At 48.6% G+C, this 16,438-nt stretch overlaps 2 protein-coding genes across 3 annotated transcripts; both read right to left on the bottom strand.

The window, feature by feature from the left end:
• Positions 1 to 220: 220 nt before the first annotated feature.
• On the bottom strand, positions 221 to 5,963 carry LOC4344770 (disease resistance protein RGA5-like). 2 transcript variants are annotated; one of them, XM_015794622.3, is made up of 5 exons: positions 5,669 to 5,963; positions 4,289 to 5,081; positions 2,052 to 4,083; positions 1,530 to 1,796; positions 221 to 888 (listed from the first exon to the last, which is right to left on the bottom strand). In XM_015794622.3, exons 2-5 carry the CDS (start codon positions 5,074 to 5,076, stop codon positions 871 to 873), a joined length of 3,105 nt encoding a protein of 1,034 aa, XP_015650108.1. In that variant the 5' UTR covers positions 5,077 to 5,081; positions 5,669 to 5,963; the 3' UTR covers positions 221 to 870. The 2 variants fall into 2 exon arrangements, with proteins under 2 accessions (XP_015650108.1, XP_015650107.1); XM_015794621.3 differs by having other exon boundaries at positions 4,289 to 5,963.
• Positions 5,964 to 6,571: 608 nt separating this feature from the next.
• Positions 6,572 to 10,376, bottom strand: LOC4344771 (cullin-3A). Its single transcript, XM_015795178.3, has 2 exons — positions 10,061 to 10,376; positions 6,572 to 8,733 (listed from the first exon to the last, which is right to left on the bottom strand). The coding sequence occupies exons 1-2, from the start codon at positions 10,216 to 10,218 to the stop codon at positions 6,696 to 6,698; spliced, it is 2,196 nt and encodes a 731-aa protein (XP_015650664.1). The 5' UTR covers positions 10,219 to 10,376; the 3' UTR covers positions 6,572 to 6,695.
• Between the last annotated feature and the right edge of the window lie 6,062 nt (positions 10,377 to 16,438).

Genomic DNA, 16,438 nt, shown 5'->3' on the forward strand with positions numbered 1-16,438 from the left:
GCCCCTTATTAAATGAGGGATGTATATGAGTGAGAGGGTAGTTGAAGGTAAGATGAGAAAAAAAAATAAGAAGTAATTAATAAGACTGCTTAAAATGAACATGTATTTTGGGACGAGTTTTAAATCTAATGTGGTTACTTATTTTGAGACAGGGGAAGTAGAAAATATTAAAGAGATCAAAAGCAATAGGAGTTTCACTTCACATCACACTTGGCACAGCTAACAAGTTGAAGAAATAAATTTTCAGCTGCAAACTGCAAAGAAACCGCCAATTTATCATACAAGCCATGCAGCTAGGAGCCTAAGATGTTCCAGCTCCAGTGGGGCGATCTATATTACGAACAATTGTATATTTGCCACTACGCAACTCCAAATTCCTTCCACTGCACACAATCCCCTTTCTAATCCAATACGTTCTAATAAGATGCAGGAGACATTTTATGCGTTACCTCAGAAATAATTCTATGATATTCAACTATCCACAACCAGAAAAAAAAATGTGGTCCTTACATACTGACCTTGAACAACTTTCTAGCAAATTATCATTGACATCATCAGAGATTTCCTCACTTCATTTCAATATACAGGTGATATTTTTGTTGTCTGTTCAATATCACGATGTGTTAAACGATCTGCAAAGTAAACAGCATGAGCACACACACGTCTGGAAGGTTGACATGTTCAGCTCATTCATGCTTGCTGCCATTTCCATCAGAAACTAGTGGTATAGAATCCTTGTGTTGTAAACTTGTATTTTTGGAGTGAACGATATCCAATACATTCTGTCTAGAGTTTCACAGGCATATACTCCGAAGTTGCCAAGTATGTGATGATTCATTCTTACAACCAGCAACATGATTGTGAAAGTCATCAAGATAGATAACCAACCTATAAAAAATAATGAAGTACAAAATGTAAGGATACTGAAGTAAATGACGAAAAGCATGCGAAAACTAGGCATAAGCTGTTCAAAATGATTCCTTGTAAATACTGTTTTTTAAATGCTACTCCCAGAATGACTTACATTGTGAAACAGAGGAAGTACTAGTATTTTTTTCAGAATTTTTTTAAATCAAACAAGTCTAAATTTCAGAAGAGTGTAGCTAATGGTCCAGGCTATCAAATTCACATCCTAGAAACAGAGTTGGTCAGTTGGATGATACGGTGCACAAAAACACACTATCCAGGCATGTAAAATAAGGTAAAAGAAAAGAGTAAAGTAACGTCTTGGTAAGATGAGAGAGAGTTCTTTAAGATTAAATCATGAGGAATTTTACAGTAGTTGAGAAATTACCTTGAGGTACCTAAATTTTATTCTAAAATTTTTGGTACCTTGAGGTACTTAGTACCTAGAGGTACCAAATTTTACACTAGAAAATATGGTACCTCTATGTACCTTCTTAGAGATAGTAAAATTACCCTTAAATCATGCATGTAGGTTGGAAATAAGAGCAAGAGAGACAAGCTAAGGTAGCAGTAAAGTAATTACATATGCAACAAAATTGTACAAGCACATGGGGGGTGTTCACCTGTTGCTGGGGGTTGGGTAGCACCATCTTATCTTCACCATATCTCACCAGTTCAAGAGTGGGACAATTGGGATGGACATCGACTGCATATCTTGCAGCCGCCTCTGCTTCCTCAACCTCCTCAAGACTAGCATTCTCGCAGTTTATGGAGACACAGAATTTCTCGACGCGTGGATTCATCAACAGCCATCGGAAGTCCAAATGGTCTCCGTCGTTCTTTCGCAGATTGACATCACATCTATCAACTTTAGGATTGGTGCTGCTTGGCTAAGAACAAGGAATTAAGATGAAATGGACAGGTAAGCCAAGCCATGAAAAAAAAAAAAAAGAAACAAGTAACTAAGCTAGAAGTATGCATGGACACTGCAGCCATCCACTACCTTGTGTGGATTTTGTACAAGTTTATCACATCTATATTCTACAACATGCATGCTAGAGTTGATGCATCATGCTAATTATCTCAGTAAATAGCAACATCAAATGAAAAACAGAGCATCTTTTTGTTGTATGATCAGAGCATACCTCTTGGTCAGGTAAGAGCATGATATATTTTCCAAATGGCCGTGTGGTTTGGAAGATGGGATGATTAGGATGGACGATGGCTGCATGCTCCAACATGGCCTCCGCTTCTTCCACCTCTGTATCATGGGCATCCCAAGAGTTGATTTCAACGGTGACTCGCTGAAGCGAGCTAGGGAGGTTCACCAAGCCAAGTTTTTTGAAACAAAGCAGGTCCGCGTCTTTGAGGAACCGCACATGGACACTAAATGCAAGGGATTCAAGGCTTGGCATGATAGCGCATTCACTGCCTTGCACATCAAACAAGATGGATGAACTGCCCATCGTGAAGAATCTCAACTTCTTGAAGTAGCAATCACTGCCAGTATTCTTAATTCTTACCACTTTGGTGTAACGCGAATCCAGTACAAGGCAACGCAGCTCGGGCAGCCTCCCAAGAGTTTCCATGTCCTGCTCTTGCATAACCTGCACTTTCATGTCTAGATGGGAGAGGTTCGGAAGAAGCGAGGAGTTAACCGACGCTGGCAGTCTAGAGAGCTCGAAGCATTCCAAATTCAGGTGCCGGAGGCGCCAACGAGAGGCAAATCCTGCATCCCATGTGACTCCCCTCTCTAGTGGTGATCCAAAAATATCCACACTCTGAATTTTCTGAAGATTGCCAAGCAGGGACTCCATCAAATCTCTCTCCGTGCTCTCATCAACTGCATAAATACTAGCACGGAGCACCCTCAGTTCCCTCAGGTTACCCAGCTCCTTCGCAAAACGGCGTGTCGAAGCGGCACCAGCCACTGGGTCCATGTCGCGGTAGTATGCGGAACCAGGCCATGTCCACAGCTCTTGCAAAGACGTCAGCTTGCCGATCAAACCGGCTGGCACTGTCGTACTCCGATCAGTGTGTAAGCACAACAGTTGTGTCAACAGGCCCACTGCCTGTGGCAGCTCCTTTATGCCAGTATTCCATAAATCCAAAGTCTGGAGAAACTTGAGACCTCCTACTTCCTTTGGGAGCTTGCTAATGTCAGTATCTGGTAACCCAAGGTACCTCAAGTGAAGTAAACTGCCAAGATGATCCACACTATTTCCACCACAACCTTCCACATCTTCCACATCATCACAATCTTCTAGAATTAATACACGTAAAACTCGAAACCTTGGGAATAACATGCTAATATCGTCGCAATCATTGGCAATAAAGGACCTCACTTGCTCCATGCTTGTACTAGCTAGCTGATTACCATTCTGCTCTTTAATACTCCTACTCTGCAGCGCTAACCTGCGAGCATTCCTCCTCGGAAGTTTTTGTTTTTCACTGCTGTCCCATAAAGTAACAAAGTTTTCTTCACTCGACAATGAACGGACCATATCGAGCACCATATCATGAACACGGCAACTACTTATGTACCCTTCGTTTTCTGCCTTCACCAGCTGGATCATGTTTCTGTTTATCAATTCATTGAAGTACCCCTCCCCGACCTCAAATAATCCAATCCCTACATGTTCCACATGGACAAAACCTTCAGCTATCCACTTCCATATCAAAAGGTTTTTGTTGATCTCATAATCTTCTGGAAATATGCTTATATACAATATGCAAGGTTTCAGATGTGAAGGCAGATCATAGTAGCTAAAAGACAATATCCTTCTAGTATTTGCTACATCATCATTGCCTTCATGCCCAAAACCAATAGAGTTGTACACCACAGGCCAGTCCTCCATTGGTTTACTGGCCAACAAACTAGCAATTGTAATGATAGCTAATGGCACACCACGACATTTTTTCAAAATTTTGTCACATGCCTCAACTGATGGGCTATCAAGACATTTGCCTTCACTGTCAACTATCCTGGCATACAATAATTTTTCACAGTCATCACGAGAAAGTGGCTGCATTTTGTAAACATCACCAACATGTGTGGCAACTTCAGAAATGCGAGTGGTTGCGACTACTCTACTTCCACACTTACAGTCTTGCAGAGCGCATCTGATTAACTCCCATGATTTCTTATCCCATATGTCATCAATAACAATGAAACATCTGTGCAGCCGCATGACAGTGCAAGAGCCATCAATTTAATAATTGAAACTAGTAGAAATAACATATTAAAACAAGAAAAGTGGCAACCATAAAAAAATATCATAACTACTGAAGCTAAAGAAAGCATTATAACTATTGAAACTTAAGATCACTCATATACCAAAAGTAAATTGAGACCAGCATTGGGTGATCATCATATTCTTACCTCATTTTCTGAACAAAATTCTGGAGCTTGTCGATAAGTTGCCTTTCGTCCAATATCATCACATCAGAAACTTTGAAGCCAAAATCAATGAGAATGTCCCTTAAGACTTTCTGTATGTCAGGTACTCGACCGACTGGAACAAAAACCCCACAATCGAAGTCCGGTTTAAGCTTGTCATAGACTGCTTTGGCGAGAGTGGTCTTGCCCAATCCTCCGAATCCCACAACGGAGACGATCTTCATGTTCCTATCATCCCCAAGGGACAGCATCTTTATAACCTTGTCCACTGGCCCATCAATACCAACAAGCTCTGTTGATCTTTTGTACAGAGCCTGTAGGCGAGGATCAATGCTCGCTGGTCCTGCAGGCTTGGTGATGATGCTATCAACTGTGTATCTAGCACGCCGGGCTTCCACCTCCTGGAGTTTCTTGTCAATTTCTTTGATCGCGCCAGCGATCTTGCGACGATCCTTGGTCCTCTTGAACAGTCTGCTCATCTTCTTCCGGAGGTGCCTAAGCACAGACCGGTCATCGGTCTCGGAGCTGTCGATACGCACCAAGAAGGTGTCGACGATGTCCTCCATGTCATAGGACAGCTCCCGGACATCGCGTGCCCAGAGCTTCACCAGCTCATCAAGCTGCTCTGGTGTTACCTCACCGACTTTGCGGAGGACGGCGTGCACGCTCTCGAGTTCCCGTGAGAGAGACTTGACCTTCTCCTTCATGCCTGTCTGCAGGTCATACTCGTCCTTGAGCAGCTCACCTAGCTTCGGGAGCAAGCTCCCCATCGCCCCTGTCACCAGCTCCATGATTCAAGCTTGATCAAGCAGGTTGAGTTGATGGATAATTGAACAATGCTAATAGTGTGGTAGTGTTTTTGGTGTTATCCTCTGCTAATTGTATGGCAGCTTCCTGTACCTCATCTTCTCAGACTTCTCACCCCCCCCCCCCCCCTCTCCTTTTTCAGTCACAGCCAAGATAAGGATCTTTTAATGAAAGAAATATTTTTTTACTCGAATTTTATATGAAATTTCAACTCGCTCCCTAAAAAGCACTTCACTCGGTTTTATCTGAACTTCAAAACTCTCAAATCTCTAACTCAATTTCAACTATCAAGTAGGAGTATCAACCAGAAACCTGAAGCATGTTTAGCTCTAATTTCTAACAGCTTCCAACTCAAACCTCACAAAGCCCAACTAGACTAATACTAGCAGATCACTTTCACAGTGAGTGACAACAAAAATGTCCCAGCTATTGGAAGCCCACAATTCCAACTAGGTAAAAAAAATTTTACAGAAATTCCAAACGCTCCCATCTAAAGATCCCAAATTTCATCAAACAAAATCGCTTGAAATGCTAACTCAAGAGGCCCCTAGCTACCTTCTGTCAAAGGGACTCGTCATTCATCGCTAAGCAATGAGTCTGTAGCCGGAGCTGCTCCACTCCGGCGATTGAGCAGCGGCGACGGCGGCGCATCGGAAATTGCTCCGGCGACTGGATGCGGCAATGGTACTTGGAGGGGGCGGATCGGCGGAGGAGGAGATTGGGGGGCCACAGAACTACAGAATAGCAAGCGAAGGGAAGGTGAGGAGGTAGAAGAAGAAGAAGAAGAAGAAGCTTGGTTTGTGCACTGGGAGAAGAAGCAAAACTGCAAATGGCCTCTACTCAACAACTCAAGCAATCATAGCTGATAGGCTGCTACTATTTCTCTGCAAGCGTTTTTGGCCACTGTTTTTTTATATAATTTTATATTTTGTACAATATATATTTTCTATGTTCTAAAATATATGTTATTTCTCTAGGTTGTTTACTACTATATTCTAAAGGTAAAGAAAAGGATTTCCTTTTAATCACCACGGCGATCAAATTTTAAATTTTTCGATTGCTTAGTTTCTTAAAATTTTCAATAGCTTAGTTTCGTGTATTGAAACCACTGTTGGAAATACTTGTATTTTGAAACCGAGACAGAGAGAGTACCAGTTTAGAGATACTACACTTGGTATTAGTTATTTTTCACTAATGCTAGTAATAAATATACACACGCATACATTTTCAATGGAACAGAATCACAGAAAAACTCTAATAGAAAGTTGAAAAAAATATATATTCTTTTTTAACTTCACAGGGTTCATATAAGCATAATTGGGCCCTGGGTTGCAAACGTGAGTAGCGTGTAGAGCTAACACGAGAACAAACTCAATCCTGAAGAAACCACCCAGGAATAGCCAGTAACATTCATCGCAAACTGCAAGCAAACATTAACATCCACAAGAAGACCACATGTTACCTGGATCCAGCGGCCAAAACTTAATCCAACCAAAAGCATTATCGTGATATAACAGGTATACATAGACCACGGTTTACTTATGGTCAGGTTAAAGAATCCAGAAGAAAAAAAAAAGAGTAATTATGCAAGATACCGGTACAGTTTCCTGTCTGTCTTGTCCCTCTCCAAGAACTCGCGCTCAATCAGAGACTCGACTCTCTTCTTGATCACCACAGGGTTCGGCATGAAACGAGGCTGCAGCTGCTTCGTCACCTCTGTCACTATGCTGTTGTGATCCAGCACTCTCCTCGACTTCATGATCCTCACGATGGCCGCCTCGATCTGAGGCTTCCTGTCCTCCTCGACTCTCTGCCGGGTCTCCATCTTCTCTGGCTCAGACTCCTTCTGTGTCGCCACCGTGCCGATCTTCACCTTGAACAGCTTGCTGGTGAACTTATCGTTGACGTAGAAGTTGTCATCGTCGGAGATGTCCCTGCTCATAGGTTCCTTGCGCAGAACGTTCTTGCCCTTCACAAGCGCGAGAGACTGAAGGCAGCGCTTCAGGTCCGCGGATGGTATCGCTGTAGTCTGCTCGATATCACGGTAAGACAAACAGTCCGCCGAGTTGAACAACATGAGAACACACATCTGGTAGGTCGACACGTTTAGCTCGTGCTTGCTGCCATTTCCAAACACTGCTTTGATGTCTGCAGTACCCATGTTTGTTTGCCATGTCAGTCTCCTGCCATTGTGGGTACCAAGGTAGAAACCCCGAAACATCTCGGACACGCCAAGAATCTCAGGAGGAAGGTTGCAGGTGTTACATGGTTGTGTGGGCCAAGACCCAGTGGTGAGTATCTGGACAGATATAGTAGGGGCATCCCCCAAATCAGGAGTACCAGCGTAAAATCGCTGTGTGGTATCATGAGAGGTCTTCAAATCATTGAACATGCCCTCCAATTTTGAAGTGAACTGATATCCACATTCTGTCTTGAGCTTCACAAGCATACTTCTCTCAGAATCATCAGAAGCAGCCTTCCCAGAAAGAAGGCGCTTCGCCAAGTGTTGCTTGTAGTATTTCTCAAACAAATCTTTTTCTTGCAAGTACCTAAACAGCATCATCACTTTGTCCAGGACAGTCTCAACATCCTCCTCATTGGCCTCTTTCATTCCTTTACGCAGTTTGTCGTCAACATACAGCGAGATGAACTCAGGGCATCTATTGTTTAAGTTAATGAAGTGCTCAAAGGAGGAATTCAGAGCATTTTGGAAACTCTTGTCATTGCTAAAGGAAGTGGTAACAATACTGTCATACTTATCCTTCTCATTTAGAAGCCTCTGGACAAAATCAACAGGGTCCTTCAGCCTCTCAGGATCCATTACCATATCCTTCCCGGTTTCTTTAACATGTGAATTCATCACAGATTTAATTGTCGAGTGACCATCGGGAACACGTTGAAACAAGCTGTACATCATGGTCAGGTCTTCATACTTGTCCTCCACAAGCATATTAACAAGACCTGAGTTCTCCATAAGAATCAACCTCTGCATGTGATTCGCAAGCATTTCCTTCACCACAACAGCAGTTATTTTCTCGTCTGTTTTGGCATCCATGTACTGTGAAACACGTTCCGCTTCTTCATCAAGCCGCTGCTGAGCCTTCTTAAGATATTCACCACAGGAACAACACTCTATGAATTTTTGTGACTCACCACTATAAAAACTAGCAGACACCTCAAGGAATGGCCTTTCAAAATCATCCTGATAAACAGAAGAACCTAGATCCATCAACATTTTAGTTGTACTCCTCATCAAGGATCTGTTTATCACCTCACCTGTTCTCTCTCTATGTATGAGATCAAGAAGAGTGTCAAGCAACCTTCCATGGATCTTGGGTGACCGAACAATAGTATCTCTCCAAAGATCCAATCCAAGATCAAATACAGGTGTCTTTTTATTGGTGGGAATAAAAACCCTGTCCATGTACATCAGGATATCTCTGATCATTTGCAAAGCCTTGTTATGGTCATCCCATTTCCTCTGTAGTTCTACCAAGAACAAACCACCTTGAGCAGCCTCAATCGATACGCGCATTTCTTGCAGGTGATCTTCCATGTTTTCTGTCAGTTTGTCATAGAGCTTTGGCCCATGTTTGTGAAGTACCAGATTATAAGCAGTCCTGCCAGAATATAAGGACAATATTATGTTCTGGTACGTAAGAAGGCTTATTGGTTCCAAACAAATAATAATAGTATACTGTGCCATGAAAGGCTGGTAGCTCAGACATGATACCATGAAAAGCCAATAATAATATCGAAGGTATTTCCAGAACCAAAAAGAAAAAGAAAAATCAGATATCACAATAACACATCGCTTAAGGGCAAGCAAACAGGGCAGTTGGCCTTTGTTTCTCTCTTAAAATTCTATTTATTGCACTTTTTTAAGAGTATACAATGATGCAAGGGACATAACAACAACTACAAAGTTCCATTGAACAAGTTATGGGTACTGCAGTAATCCAGTTTCAGTATGATAGAAGCACTACCTACAGACTACATGAATAGTAAAAGACCATGCTTTGTGATTGTAGAAATAGAGTTCTTATGTAAGGAAAATAACAATTTTCCACTGAAAAAACAATGATGTAAAGAAGAAAGACTTTCATAAGTATTTTGAGACACTGTTCAGCTAATCTTGTTTCAAGGGGATAAGAGTTTTTTTTTATGCGCAAACAAATGCATAGCATAGAGCACGCAAACTCTCAAGTGATGAGAATTGATCTGAGATGAATTTCCCTAGAGGTAATAGGCACGCAAACTCTCAAGTGATGAATTTCTTCACAAATTAAATTTTGTAGAATCAATGGTATTTTCCTTCTAATAAAACGGAGTATTTTCCACTTTCTCAAACACCTCTTACATGTGGTTTGCAACATCCAAATTGCTTGATAGCATGGCCACCAAAAAAGGAGCCAGAAAATGCAACAGCACTACAACATGACTTAAGAATCCATTGCACTTAAATTTATGGAGCAAAAGCATAACGAACCAAGAGACCCATCAATGAACCGACATACGCAATCTCCCAAACTTCTAAACCAAGTTAAAAGTATTTAATGCTCTACAAATTAAGCAGTTAACTGCATACGATTTCCATCTGGCTGACAAAGCTCCCTACCAATCATAATGGGGCGTTACGTCTACAGCGATAACCGACAAGCGAGCATCAATTATTATAGTGAGGTTCAAATCCCACATAACAGATCATGAATCTAGGAGCTGTCCTAAACTCCATCTGCAATATACAACCCTAACAAACAAAATTTCTAATTCCTTTTTTAATGAACTATGTCCAAATACTCGCATCACATATCGCCATCTCCGCATTGTTGTAACCGCAAAACTAAATCAAATCAAATCAAATCAGGCCTCTTATCTTTCTTTCTGCCCCTGTACAGCACTGACAGGGAGAAGCGCGATGGGATGGGGGATGGGGGGATGGGAAACCTGTAGAGCTCCTCGAAGGAGAGGCCGCTGGCGTTGTGGTTGTAGATCTCGCGGATGGCGTCGTCGAGCTTCCTCCACGCCTTCTCGAAGAACCTCGGGTCCGTCTCCACCTTGTGCCTGAACGGCTCGATCCTCGACGGCTTCTTCCTGGAACTCATCTCCCGCCGCCGCCCGCCGCCCGCCGCCCGGCGGTGATCCGGCGAGGCCCCCCGCCTGCTGCTGCGGATTCAGGCCGCGAGCGCTAGGGTTTCGTATCTCGCGGGAGATGTGGGGGGAGGAGGAAGAGAGAGAGAAGGGGGAGGAGGAGATGTTTCTCGAGGATTTTTGTGAAATTCGTTTTGTTTGTGTTTTTAAGCGAAGATGAGAAGATGAGGGAGAGCTTGAGGTGGATTCCAGCTTGGGCAGTTGGGGATGGAGATGGAGTCCGGTTTGGTTTGGGGGAACATCTGATTATTTTGAGGATTCCGGTTCGAATTTGTTTTTTTTAATAACCACGGTTTGCGAGCATTACTGATCCAGTAATTTTTTGAAATTGATAAAGACACCACGGACGACTCGTTATCGACGGTTATATCGTCTACCACCGAAAAAATAAATAGTTATCAATGCGATCATCCGTATCAAATAATTTGAACCGGGGTGAGCTGGTTCCACCACAAGAAACCTAATCAGTTGAGCTATGCTTATATTTCGTAGGTTGAAATTCTAATTGAGTTCCATCACTAATTGGAATTTGCATCCAGTACATATTTACGATTGCGTTTACGTCGACACATATCTACGTATTAAAATATGTATATTAATCCGAAATACCTATTAAAAAATTGTGTAATGTTTACATTGATAGAGGTCTATTATTTGAATTTAAATATTGTTAAAATTATGTTTATATTATTTCTTTGTATTTGAAGGGAGAGCATGTATCAATCTGAACTACCTATCTCTCGTGCAATTAACTATAACAAAAATCAAGAGATTGGTAGAAAAAGGCGTAGTACCACCAGATCTACAAGTATGCTTGAGGTTTTATAAACTCGAAATGAACTCATATTATTTTTATATGTTGTTTATATATTAAAGTATTGTAGTCTGAATATAAGAAATTAGAACGATGATATATTTCGACGCACTAGCTAAAATGGTTGGATATGTGTGTGCATATTTTAAGTACGACGGCTTAAATTTGAACATGTTCATAGGATAAATTGGTGAGTTTGGTGCCAAGTCAAAGAAGTCGTCATACATGATTTCTTTTATATATCGTATTCCGACAGAGCTCGTGGCTCCTCACCGGGAGACCGCGCAGGCCCCCCTTTGCCAGTTCGGCCGGGGGCTTAGGGTGAGATCTCAAGCTCTCTCTGTATGTAGAAAGATCGCGTGCCAGGAAGAAACGCGAGACACGGACGATCTATACAGGTTCGGGCCGCTGGGAAGCGTAATACCCTACTCCTGTGTTTTTGGTGGATTTGTGTAAGAGCAAGTTACAAAATATCAACCAGCCCTCTCCTCTCCCGGGAAAATCCAAAATCCCATCCCCCTCTCCTTGTGGGCATGGTCCTCCTTTTATATCTTAAGGGGATACCACATGCACTCTTCCCTTTTCAAACTGGACTTTTCTTCTTTACATAAATGGACGGAGATCTGCACGGTTGCCCTCCGAACGTCCTTCTGATGGGACGGCACATACCTACCTCCACTTCCGCCGGGGGCAGGCGCGTCGTGGGAACGTGGCTGTGCGCTGACGACATGAGCAGTGTCAGACCGGTCACAAATCGGTCATCCTTGTCCACCGCGTGTCAGCTTAGCAACGTGCATGTTTGCCCTTCTTCACACAACATCTTGCCTGTAATGGTTAGGATGAAGCCTGGTATTCATCTAACCAGGGCTAACGTGTCATCTCTAAGAGGTAACACGCTAGCTCCGGCTGGAGACGCGTGCCTAGAGGCTCTCGTCTTGACGGGACGGGGCGTGGCGTGCGTCAGACCGCCAGTCGCCACCTAACCGTTGATCTGACCGGTCTGTGACTGGTCACAGACCGGATAAAAGAGCGCGCTGCATTGCGCTGCATGCAGCGTGACACGCTTGACCAAACCGCAATAAATGCGGTTAGGTGAGCCCTACCGTGTTCACCCAACCTATGTACATAGTGCAAACCCCACAAGGGGTCGGGGCACCTCGGCCCTCGGGGCCGGGGCAGGAGCAACCCGACCCCCCCTCGGGGAAATCAGGAGGAGGGCGGACACCTCACCCTCGGGCCCGACGTCCCCGAAGGTGCCAGGCCACGTGGGCGATTCCATCTGCCTCAAGCCTCCGGGCGCAATACTCCCGGTCCCATATCACCGACAGTAGCCCCCGGCGTGATGTCAGGGCGATCATCCTTCTCAAGGGAAGCGGTCGGGCATGACGCCACTCATAAAGCCTGGTGACAGGTGGGACCGGTCTCCGTGATTGGGCAGAAACCCAACGGTCTCAAACCACGCATATCGGTAACGGTGTCTTGGCCGTCAGCCATGGGCGGTCTCTTCAAGACTGCCACATCACTTGAGCAGCGCTCGAATCTGGACGTGCAGATTCGTTTCGTCTGGAGATATGGTAACGTCGCTTCGGTCGGCGATCGTAATTAACGCGCACACGATACGATCTATCTCGACTGCCACAACCGCATATCCACCTCATGCGCCGCAAGCGGGCGAATGGAATTAGTGGAAGCGTGGGCGCGAGAAACGAGGGAGCGAGATAGCGAGTAACGAGGGAGCGAGATAGTGGGCACGAGAAACGAGGAGCCGGGCTCAGCGATGGGAAGGGTATAAAGCCATCGAGGAAAAGACTTGCTCCCTTCCTTTCGCCACTATTCCCCTTTCCTTCGCCGTTTGCGCCCTAAACTCTCTCTTTGCTGCGCCTCACCTTCGCCACACACGCTCGTTCTCAACCCTCTCTTTCTCCGACGACATGGCACGGGGCTCCGCTCTGCTCGACGGTAGCGTACTACCGCCTTCCCGCATTGTGGGCGAGAGGCAGGCTGGGCTGCCGCGCCGCTTCATGCCGGAATCCGCTACCGGCCGGGAGATAGTGATGCTGGGCGAGGCGCGCCCAGCACCAGATTACCCGGGGCGGTCCATCTTCTTCCTCCCCTTCGCAATGGCCGGGTTGGTTCCTCCTTTTTCTTCTTTCTTTATGGATGTTCTGGAGTTCTACGATCTCCAGATGGCGCACCTCACCCCCAACGCAGTGATGACTTTGGCCATCTTCGCGCACCTGTGCGAGATGTTCATTGGGGTGCGCCCATCTCTTCGGCTGTTCCGGTGGTTCTTCACCGTGCAGTCGGTGTCGCCGCCGTCGGTGGTCGGTGGTTGCTACTTCCAGCCGCGGGGGCCAGTGTTGAACCGCTACATCCCCTGCGCCCTCCGCAAGAAGTGGGACGATTGGAAGAGCGACTGGTTCTACACCCCCCTTGCCAACGAAGCGCGCCTCCGACTCCCAAGCCAGCCCCCGGTGCCGGTCTCCAGCTGGCGGGCGCCAGTAGATCTGGGGGATGACTATGACGCCGTCCTCGACCGCCTGGCGGGCCTGCGATCTCAGGGGCTCACAGGGGCCATGGTGTACGGCGACTACCTCCGACGCCGGATTGCGCCGCTTCAGCGGCGCGCCCGGAGCGCATGGGAGTACACCGGGTCCGAGGACTACATGAGGACCCACCGGGGAGTCAGATGGGATTGGGCTCCCGATGACTTCAAGATCGTGGTCCAAAGGGTGCTGAATCTCAGCTCCATGGAGGCGTCTCTTATTCCTCAAGGACTCCTCCCCCTCTGCTGCGATCCAGACCGCGCCTCCATTCTGACCATCATGATGGGGGTCGGGGCCTCAGAGGAGGTGGCTCCTAAGGGCCACGACGGCGCCGGCGGGAGCCGCCAGGAAGAATCAACCCCAGGAGGGGGCCGTGCTTCTGGGCCCCGCGACGGGGGCTCGGGGAGCAACCGCCCTGCCGACGCCCGGGGGAAGAGGAAACAGGGAGGAACACCTCCCCCATCTCCTCCCCGAGGGGGCGGGGCGGTGCGTGCCAGCAGCAGGCGCCCGGAGGGGGCCGCGCCGACATCACAGCCCGAGACGGAGCGCAAGAAGAAGCGGCTCCGCAAGACGGGGGAGACGGAACCATCCCGGGGAAACCTGATTTCCCCTCCAAGGTGGTCGTTCAACCGACCCCCTCGCAGGTTCGTTTCACGCCTTTCACAACCATCTTCCCTTTATCCCAATCAGCAAGTTTTCTCTTATCCACCTTGTTTGTCTTCCGGTTTTTTCTTCTGCTTCAGCGATGTCCCGTCGCGTTCCTCCCGCCATCCCAAGTCCGGCCAATCCGAGGCCGAAGATCCGGCGGCCGCAGAGGAACGGAGGCGAGAATCTGACCGGCGAGAGGCCGCAGATCGCCTTCGGGAAGCTGAAGAGGCCGCCCGGGAGGCCGCTCGGGTTCGGCAGGCGGAGGATACCGCTCGGGAGGAGGCCGCCCGAGCTCGCCAAGCCGAAGAAGCTGCTCGGGAGGAGGCCGCCCGAGCTCGTCAGGCTGAAGAAGCCACTCGGGAGGAAACCGCCCGGGCTCGCCAGGCTGAGGCGATGGCGTCTTCCGAGGCGGTTCACGACAAGACCGCCAGCGCGTCGCTCGGGCCCACTCCCTCGGGTGACGCTCAGGCGACAACCTCCGGGGCGGCTCGCGACAAGGCCGCGGGCGCATCGCCTGGGCCCGCTCCCTCGGGCGACGCCCAGGACCAAACGGGTCCGGGGGACATCCCCGAGCTCAGTGCGTCTTCTGGCGGGCCGAGCCGCGTCGCATTTTCTCCAAGGCGGCTCTTCCCCTCGTCTTCTGCCGCCCCGCTGAGTGCCGAGCCCCTTCTGCAAGCCTTGGCCGCCGCAAACACCGCGGTGCTAGATGGATTCAGCGCCCAGGTGGAGGCCTTGCGAGCGGAACGAGCGGAGCTCGAGGCCGCATGGGCGCGCGTCGAGGAGGGGCGGCGCTCGGTGGACGCCATGGTGGAGGTGGGCCGTAAGGCTCACCGCCGCCACATCTCGGAGCTTGAAGCCCGCAAGGCGGCGCTGGCGGAGATCGCCCGAGAGGTGGAGGAGGAGCGAGAGGCCGCCCTCATCGCCACCACCGCGATGATTGAGGCGCAGGACTCCCTCCGCCTTCAACACGGGAGCTGGGAGGCGGAGCTAAAGAAAAAGCTCGACGCCGCCCAGGGGGTCCTTGACGCCGCCGCTGCCCGAGAGCAGCGAGCAACGGAGGCTGAAGCGGCATCCCGACGGCGCGAAGAGGCCCTCGAAGCCCGTGCCATGGCGCTGGAAGATCATGCCGGCGCCGTGGAGATCAGCTTGGCGGACCGCGAGGCCGCCGCCGCTATCCGGGAGGCGACGCTGGCGGCGCACGAGGCCGCCTGCGCCGAAGAGGAGTCCGCGCTCCGGCTCCGCGAGGACGCGCTTGCTGAGCGGGAGCGAGCTCTTGAGGAATCCGAGGCCGCGACACAACGGCTGGCGGACAGCCTGTCCCTCCGCAAGGCAGCGCAGGAGGAGCAGGCGCGCCGCAATCTGGAATGCATCCGCGCCGAGAGAGCCGCGCTGGAGCAGCGGGCTGCTAACCTCGAGGCGCGAGGAAAGGAGCTGGACGCGAGGGAGCGCAGCGGCGGGGCGGCTACGGGCGAAAGCGACTTAGTCGCCCGCCTCGCAGCTGCCGAACACACCGTCGCGGATATGCAGCGCGCCCTGGACTCATCCACCGGGGAAGCCGAGGCCCTCCGCTTGTCGGGTGAGATAGGGCCCGGCATGCTTTGGGATGCAGTCTCCCGGCTGGATCGCGCCGGTCGGGAAGCGGGCCTCTGGAAAGGCCAGACAATTCCGCGTTCTACCAATCTGGAAGGCCTCGCCCCGCACCTTAGGAGGATGGCCTGGGCTGTCCAACAACTCCCCGAGGAGCTCGAGAAGACCATCAAGTCATCCTCGAGGGACCTCGCCCAAGGAGCGGTGGAACTCGTGTTAGCGAGTTACCAGGCCAGGGACCCCGGCTTCTCCCCATGGATGGCGCTGGAGGAGTTCCCTCCCGGGACCGAGGGCGATGCGCGCGCGCGGATCCGGGATGCCGCCAACCATATCGTCCAAAGCTTCGAGGGGTCGGCCCCTCGGCTCGCGTTCGCCCCCAGCCCCGACGAGGAGGGCGACGCCAGCGGTGAGGACGACGGTGGCGACGAGGCCGGCGACCCGGGCGCATTGGAATGAGCCCCCAGGCCCCCGCCAATCTCCAACTTTTTCTTTCTTCTTTTTGTATAGATCAACTTAATCTGCAATCAAAAATGATGAAAAATTTCTATGTTAACTTTATTTTGCTATGCATATGAGTTG

The sequence above is a fragment of the Oryza sativa genome, chromosome 8 (assembly GCF_034140825.1).
Source record: "Oryza sativa Japonica Group chromosome 8, ASM3414082v1".
NCBI lineage: Eukaryota > Viridiplantae > Streptophyta > Magnoliopsida > Poales > Poaceae > Oryza > Oryza sativa.

What these genes read in the sequence shown, in the direction of transcription:
- LOC4344770 (XM_015794621.3), bottom strand. Translation starts at nt 5,097, where the DNA reads ATGGAGCTGGTGACAGGGGCGATGGGGAGCTTGCTCCCGAAGCTAGGT. An exon ending in AATTTTGTTCAGAAAATGAG is followed by an intron (nt 4,084 to 4,288) that starts GTAAGAATATGA and finishes GCGGCTGCACAG; the next exon opens with ATGTTTCATTGTTATTGATG. An exon ending in TGCTCTTACCTGACCAAGAG is followed by an intron (nt 1,797 to 2,051) that starts GTATGCTCTGAT and finishes CCTTGTTCTTAG; the next exon opens with CCAAGCAGCACCAATCCTAA.
- LOC4344771 (XM_015795178.3), bottom strand. Translation starts at nt 10,218, where the DNA reads ATGAGTTCCAGGAAGAAGCCGTCGAGGATCGAGCCGTTCAGGCACAAG. An exon ending in TCCTTCGAGGAGCTCTACAG is followed by an intron (nt 8,734 to 10,060) that starts GTTTCCCATCCC and finishes ATATTCTGGCAG; the next exon opens with GACTGCTTATAATCTGGTAC.